This window comes from Schistocerca piceifrons, chromosome 3 (assembly GCF_021461385.2).
Source record: "Schistocerca piceifrons isolate TAMUIC-IGC-003096 chromosome 3, iqSchPice1.1, whole genome shotgun sequence".
In the NCBI taxonomy this organism is placed as follows: Eukaryota; Metazoa; Arthropoda; class Insecta; order Orthoptera; family Acrididae; genus Schistocerca; species Schistocerca piceifrons.
The window spans coordinates 747,892,612-747,900,883 of record NC_060140.1 but is presented as its reverse complement, the minus strand read 5'-3'; the positions used below and the strand labels follow the sequence as shown (position 1 = coordinate 747,900,883).

At 38.4% G+C, this 8,272-nt stretch overlaps 1 protein-coding gene across 1 annotated transcript in view; it reads left to right on the top strand.

Annotated features, from left to right (window-relative positions):
• Positions 1 to 1,796: 1,796 nt before the first annotated feature.
• LOC124789034 (RING finger protein 145-like) overlaps positions 1,797 to 8,272 on the top strand; it is a 175,870-nt gene continuing 169,394 nt past the window's right edge. The window contains exons 1-2 of the mRNA XM_047256323.1: positions 1,797 to 2,253; positions 2,336 to 2,514. Coding sequence (XP_047112279.1) covers positions 2,340 to 2,514 — 175 coding nt within the window. The 5' untranslated portion in view covers positions 1,797 to 2,253; positions 2,336 to 2,339. The remainder of the gene's footprint in view (positions 2,254 to 2,335; positions 2,515 to 8,272) is intronic.

Below are 8,272 nucleotides of genomic sequence, written 5' to 3'. Positions count from 1 at the left end.
AGACTAATTGCTTAGAGTATGATGTGTGCTTTAATGTGAAATACAACAAAATTACTGCAACATTAAATGGTCCAGATTTGTCTGCACACTTCACTGTCAATGGCAATAAATGTATTTTCACTTTTAATGATGGCAAACTATGATGCATGAACATTTCTGCTGATTGCAAGAAACTGGAATAAATAAAGCCCACAAACAAAAGGCAGAATGAAATTATAATGAGCAGAAATGAAATTATAATGAGCAGATTACATGGTAATGGTAGTAGCAATTCTGACTGTAATGATATGGCAGGAGGCTTTAAGCCAAGCGCACTAATCCAGTACAAGTAACATATTGGACTCCACTTGCACTTTTCAATATGCTGCTGGTCAATCTATTACCACAACCTGACCTAGACTTCCGCCTGTTACAGGTCAATCTGTTAAAACAACCAAGATTTCAAGCCTACTAAGCCACACTTACCGAGGAATAAGAAAATGGATGGCACATAGGAAAGGGAGTGGGAGTCAGATATGATGAAGAGAAATCATTTCAACAGTACTGAAATAATTGTGTGCATCAAAATATATGTATTTCAAGTTATGAAAACAAATAGTAACATTGATACATCGACTAGAAACATGGTTTGCCTCATTTATGCATGTTATAATGAACAAAAAGATAATGACATTCAGAAATCTGTCACTTTTCATTGTGAGACACAGAGTATTACTTTTGCAAGTATATGAACTAGACATGTGAACAGAACCACCAAATGAACAAAGGAAGAAGTCTGTTGAGTACAGCCACGGAGGGATCACCTTTGTGAAGAAATTCCAAAAGCATTTTAACATCATGCTGCATACTCTCATTTCAGGATTCCTTCATGTATGAAGCACCTAAAATTTGCAGGTTAAATGTCAATAAAACACGTATTCTAAGAAGCACAAGTAAGTTTATAACTGCAATACTCAGCTAATACAATTTCTTTGTAAGCAATGCACTTGTCTAATGTTGCTACAAGCTACGGAAGCATTAAATCTGTCAAGGGCTACATCCATGCTTGCCCCTGTCATGCTGGGAGAGAACTTGGCTAAATTCAGATGGCATCTTGAAGGTTTACCTGAAATATGAGCTGTTTACAGCAATTATTCCCTGGAACCTGAAAAGTAGCAAAATGATGCGAACTGTCATATCTGTTTTGCGTTCATTGTTGCGGCATTGCTAATAGCTTTATTCTGTAATAGTGATTATTTCCTACTGATATTCTGGAATGTAAAGCAAAGGGTAAATATTTACCTGAGAGCAGTATTGTATCCAACCCATCATCGAAGTTAAAACAGACGGCTGTTAATTGTAACAACGAAGCACTAATTATACGACATCTCATCAGGAAAACACTTCACAATCACACAAATTTCATAGACAACACCTATGAAGTATTTTTGCAAATATTTATGGACTTCTTTACTTGTTTTTTTCTGAAAACTAAGCACGTAGTGTTGTAAAACATTTATTGAGTTAACATTAAGTCACTGGCAGCAAGTTCTGTACGGGTACCAGCCACAAGAAAGATTTTAAAAAATCGTCCACATTTGCAAACGACTATCAAATACCTCCTGTCAGTCGCTATGACATATCGCAACACACACGGTCTACGCAACACACACGGTCTACGCAACAAACTGAGGTGAAAACACGATGGGCCGCGTTCGTAAAGTGCATGTGCAACCCTGGCAATGCCGGTTGATCAACAGAAGTTAAACAAATGACTGTCCCCGTAGAGAGAGATTAGTAAACTGACAACACTAAAAAAATGCTAAGCGCATGGCGAGCATAACACTGTATTTGAGTAGGAATTCAGCTGTAATATAGAGTCAATATGGAATTTGATCAGTTGTGAAGCAACAAACCGCGTTAATGCTACAAATCGAGGCTACTTGTTAGACACTGGCACGTTTACTGAGTTAACAGATAATGCGTGTTATTTGTGTGGAGGTTATGTGATTAGGAATTACAGTAGTTTGAATAGCACATGCTTCCATTTAAAATGAGTTACCGAGCTAGCGCATTTCTTATGTGTGATTACTAAAGTAATATGTTATACAAGGTTAACAGTTGCAAAGAGACGGCTGAGATACCCAGCTCTTGGCTCGTTGTAAATGACAGCCGATATTGCTTTTCGGCATTACATTTCTATTTTGAAATTATGCGAACTAACCTTCTATAAAGTAATTACTACACATTTGCAATCGGCAAATTATCTCGAAGGTGAATTATAAACTGGACTTCATATGTCGGTATTAACCGGTGGAAGTTCTGCAAGTAAATAAACAGCTGCTTAATATTCCAGCGGGATGATGCTACGTCTGAGAAATATGATTCAAGACGAGCAAGTGGAGATAGCAATATGCATAATACTGCGTTTGCCAGGATTGTTTCTATTGGACTCATATTACCAGATGACGCAGGATACTGAAGATGCAGAGCAGACTTTCATCGTGGCAATCCCAAGGGCCGCTCATATTTTGAGTAAGCATTCCTTATTTTTGAGAATATACAGCTATTCCAGATGAATATAAGCATGCCTAAAACTGTTGATGTGGACACCAGTGTTACCATATGTAACCCTATAATTGACTACAATGTTTCCATTGACGTCTTGAACATTTCTTGTGCAACATAAAAACCATGAACCTACGGTGTTGACACTGCAAATTTGCGTCATTTACGTCTCGCACATTTTTAAGACTGAAAAATGTGTATAAAGCCCTTTTGAGGTGGGCAGTGCAAGTAATCTGTTAGGGAAATGCTGTGTGAATCAAAATAATTGAAAACTGCACAAGCTCCAAACACTGCTGCTATCCATCAATACCCAGGACCCACAGGGGTATAAAGCGAGTCAAGGACTAGTGGAAAAATCCATGAGTTGCTGTTCATTAGCATTACAATTTTGCCACTGTGCAAGTGCTGACCATTACGGTACACAGTTTGTATCAGAAATTCAAGCTTTCATAATTAGTAATAAAGCTCATTTTCTATTAGATGATCTGTTGCCTGAAATAAATATTACTGAGTTGACGTGGTCATCAGTCATTTTCCATGTCTGATAAAGGCTTCCTCTAGATGTTTATGTGCATTATAGGCTAGTATTTAGTGACATGTATCCATTTTGAGTCTGAATGTTTTCTGTCGTCACCTACCCACCATCCACTAGTCCTCTTCACAGTTATTCCTTTCCTCTTAGTTTTCAGCAAAAGCTTCCTTGCTGATGTGCATGGCTATATTTGCCACCTACTCCCGTCTATTGCTTATTTATTTTTATTCATTGATCCATAGACAAATTTCTTTGTATGGATGTCATAATTTTACAAATGCATTATTTATACAGAGGTACATAAGAGTAAGGGGTAAAAAAAGCATTCATATAGGAAACTCAGAATATAGGTACATACATATGCTATATATTGCTGAATTACACAAGGCAAGATTAAAGAATCGGAAAGAACTTCATTCAAACGAGAAATTATACAGCTTGGTTTTCATATTACATGGAATAATTTTTCAAGCTAGATGTGTTGTGTGTTTTGTATCAACATCAAGTAAACTAGCTTTGGCTACTTTGTTATTGGTCAGCTGAGTATTTATTTGTAATCATTTTGTTACATGAATTCTTGAGCAGGGCGAAAACTATTTTTTGTAACTATACTTTCAGACATATTTTAGATTTATACAGTTCCATTAAGCTATGTTTTGAACTCTTTCGGTTTTGTTAAATAGCTTTACTCCTTGGTAAAACATAGTGGTTTTAGTCTTAACTGTATTCCTTTTAACCAGGCACAACCAACCACTGTCTCTGGTTTGGCTATTGTGTATGGAGCTGTTTGTTGCCTATTAATCAATGTTTTTCCTATGCATACTGCAATTTGAAAACTTTGAACTGTCAGAATATCCATTTGTTTGTTTTCTTTCACTTAGCAATTCCGAACATGTACCTCTTTATTGCTCAGTGTACTACCATCAGTTTTCATATGGGTTTCATACTCTCAAAACTGATAATACATACAGATTGTAAACTTTCTATTTCAGACATAATTGAATCTTAGTATCAAAAACTAAAGGCTCTCCAGGTCACGATTTCTTTGGTTAGTCATACCAACATTGTCTTCCACCACTGTAAATATAAAACATTAGCTGCTTGTGTGAATTAAGTGTTAATATTTACCCTTGTCTTTCCACATTTTAGTTATAGTACAATTATAAATTGCTTTTCAGGCACACTTTCAAACTTCCTGTGTTAAGTCCCACCATTAATTTTTGCATTTTATGGGCTAGTACAGCCTCACAAGCAAAAATGATGATGGGCAACACGCAGTACTTCTTCTAATCCCCAGTTCAGGTCTCTGAAGAGTTCTTCTAAGACTGCTAAGAATAGTTTTTTTTCCTTCAAAAAAAGTCATACCTCATTCAGTTTTCAATTATAAATTTCCAAATATGCTGAAACTCGCCACAGTTACATTTTTATATGTAAATGTAGAACCAGTGGTTTATTGCATAGTTTCATTCATGACATGTAAGTGGCCCATTGTGATGTGTCCGCTACATAGCTCCATGTGTGTATAAATATTTGCATTGTCCTAAGTAAGCCTCGCAAGACATCAAATTGCTAGATAAAAGAGAAACCACAGAGCTCACCTGCACTGTGAGAGTCATGCGTCAATCCCTTTTTATAACATGCTTCTCATGTATATACTTAGTTTTGGAACACCCAATCCTAAACAATGTTATTGATGTATTTACCTTTTTTACTGACAACTGCACATGGTCAGACACTTTTTGAGCAGATGTACTTATTGTATTGTGAGTACAATATATTCTTAATAACTGGCAACACACATCAACACAAAACTTACCATACTCATCGACAGTATTATGAAAAGGATAGATTGCTACTTATCTTGTAGAGGAGACACTGAGTTGCAGACAGACGCAACAAATTTGCTTTCGCCCAAAAGGCCTTTTTCTGTGGTGCCTGCCTGCAACTCAACTCGGCATCTCCTCCACGCGGTGAGTAGCAATCGGTCCTTTTCATAATATTATTGTTATTCCATCCTGTATATTCCATTGTTTGAATTTATCTTATTCATCTATATAAATGACATAAACACAGAATAATTCATAAAGCATTTTCTGTAATTCGGAGTACCTTTGCAGTGAAAGCCAGAAGGAATGCAATATCCTAAACAGAAAATCTGGTTCACAGGTATGGCTGCTCTATGTATTGCAAACAATGCTGATATACATTATGAAAGAAAACAATGCTGGTGTAATTTTCTACAGTATTCATAATTTTATTTTACAAACCAGTTTTTGTCTGTTCCACCATTGTCAAGTATAAAGAGAAATATGTGTGGCTGTGAATTTTTTGGAGTATCATGACAGTTGTCATCTTTGGAAGCCAAATGAAATAGTTTAAAAACTGTGATCCTACAAAATTTTCACACCCACGCATTTTTATCTTTGTGCCTGATGTTAGCATAATAGCTATTCCATATTCACTGCCAAATTAATAGATTAAACAAACAATGGAAAATCCATGATGGAATAATGGCAATATTTTGAAAAGGACATATTGCTTCTCACCACATAGTGTAAATGTAGAGTCGCAGTTAGGTACAACGAAAGACTCTCAACAAGTTTTGGCCACTAGTCCTTCATCAGAATTACACACACACATACAAAAATACATGCAGGAGTTGCATTTGCTTGAGTGTGTGTGTTGTTAAATTCTGATGAAGGCCTTTATGGCCGAAAGTTTACTTGTTTCACAGTCTTTTGTTATGCCTATTTCCAGCTCAACATTTCTGCTGTATGGTGAGTACCAGTCTGTCATTTTTATCTTCTTGAAATTGATGGCTTAAATTATTCATGTGATGAAATAATCCCTTTTTGCTGCTAACCCATTAGCAGTGAATATTTTTTTTTTTTTTAAAAAAAAAAGAATTTAAGGAGGTGTTCGAAAGGACGTTGGGCACATGCAGTGTCCAATAAAGAAAACGATCGTTCTTCAGCTTTTCTTTCCTGTTTTACAATTTGTGTACACTTTTTTTTTAAGGAGATAGATTAGAAACAAAACACTGAATTCCAAAGTGGGAAATATTTGTTTAAATGCTCAAATTAAACATAAATTCAGTATTCTTGAAAGATTGTGAGAAATAATTTATGATTTTCTGTAGTTAGACTCTAAATGGAGACATGCCACTCATAACTTGCTGTACAAGGGTAATTGTGATTATCTATGAAGGTTAGTCAGTAGAACCTACCAGGCCTAGTGAGTTACACTTACTAAAAATGTTGAATCTTGTTATTATTGATCTAAGTGTTGTAAAAACAAGTATTCATAGAAATTAGTAATGAGTTAGATGGTACAGTTACAACCAGGCAACTGTGTGGGAAGTCTGGTTAGTTGTGAAATTTTGGAAAACAAGGAGTACATAAAGTTCAATCACATTTAGTACGTACCCCCAGGAGGCTCGCCGCTCTTTGGCGGATTTGTGCTTGGCTACCACGGGCTCCCAGTCTTTACATCATTTTTCCCTTCCATGTTGCATGTCTGCCCTCTTGCTACTCCTTTTCCCCTCTCTTGGGAAACATGTCTGTGATGTTTTTTTGGAATGTGTTCCACATTTTCATTAGCTGTTATCTGAACAGACTCACCATTGTTTTTCGTTCCTTTTTTTTTTCGTTCTTTGTTCACCTTCTCCTATCCTTCCTCCTCTTTGGCATTTGAGTTCCTCTTTTTCTTGTTCCTCCTTGTGCGCTCCTAAAGGCCGGCCCACACGTCTGATGCATAACAGGCGACTGTGTAATATGGAATTCCCAGCCTTGGGTCAACAGGTAGGGTTCGCATGCACCCCCTGATACAGGCCAGACCTTGGGGGGGAGGGGGGTGATTGCCTGAGCTACTACCTTCCCAGATTGCCGATTGGCCCCTGTGGCCCTGTGTCCCCTGTTCGGCAGGTATCACCTGAGGTGTGAACAATAACATAAGGCAGGTGGGGCCCCCAGTTGGAAGGAGCGCACCACTGGAGATGCTGGCAGCCATGGTGATTTTTCTCACAATGAGCCAATCTTCATTTTCACAGTGTCTACTAAACATAAACAGAATGCAGCCCCCAATTGGAAGACCGTTCCAGCTGCACCATGGTTTCACGTACTGAAGACAGTCAGTTCTTTGCATTGATAAATCCGTTACTTATTCAGAAAGGTGTTGGTGCAGTTACTGGCCCTGTGAAATCCTGCTCTCTTTTACACAATGGCACTTTGCTTTTGGAGACTACTTATGATTCTCAAACACAACAACTGCTTGTTGCTTAGCTTCTCCACGGCTATCCTGTTCGTGTCAAGGCCTATAGAACTCGAAACTCTTCCTGCAGTGTTATTTACAATAGGCTGCTCAATGGTGTGACTGAGGCAGAAATCCAAACGTATCTCTTTGATCAGGGTGTCATTGCAGTCTATCAGGTGATGAAAAAGGTAGATGCATCCTTAATGCCCACATGTGCTCTTTTTTGCCCTTTTGATAGAGTGGTGGTTCCATCCAAGATCAAAGCAGGCTGTGAAGTTATCACAGTCTGACCGTACATTCTGAACCCGATGCAGTGCTAAGAGTGTCATCGTTTCAATCACACTTGAAAGTCCTGTTGACACCGGCCAAATGTGTAATCTGTGGTAGGGACGCTCACGAGGGTGATGTCTGTCTTCTTCTCCCTGCTGTATCAACTCCAATGGCGACCACGCTGCCTCCTCTCGAGATTGTCCAATGTATCTCAATGAGCAGGCTGTCCAGGAGATGTGAGTAAAGGAAAAAGTGCCTTGCCTGGTCGCTCACAAATTATTGGCTAGTTGCAGACACTGCATTCTACCATCTGGAACTTACAGTACAGTTCTTGCTACATCTCGCTCCACGAAGGACATGGCCACACAGACATGTGACCTGAAATTCAGCACTGCATTTGTGAAATCGCCCAGTGTCATGGTAGCATTGCTGTCTCCTCATCCAGCTGTTCAACAAGCCACCAAACTTTCACCTCACAGGCTGAAGTCACCTGCTACGCAACCAGCAGTGCGGAATGGATAGAAGGAATACTCCTGCAAAGACTTCCTATTCCCCTCCAGCCAACAAACATCTGAGTCTTTCTCTGCTAACAGAAAAGGCTCCAAGAAGTCGACCAAAGGCAAATAGTCTTGTCCTTCGCCAACTCAGAGATCCACTTTGATGGTGTCACCA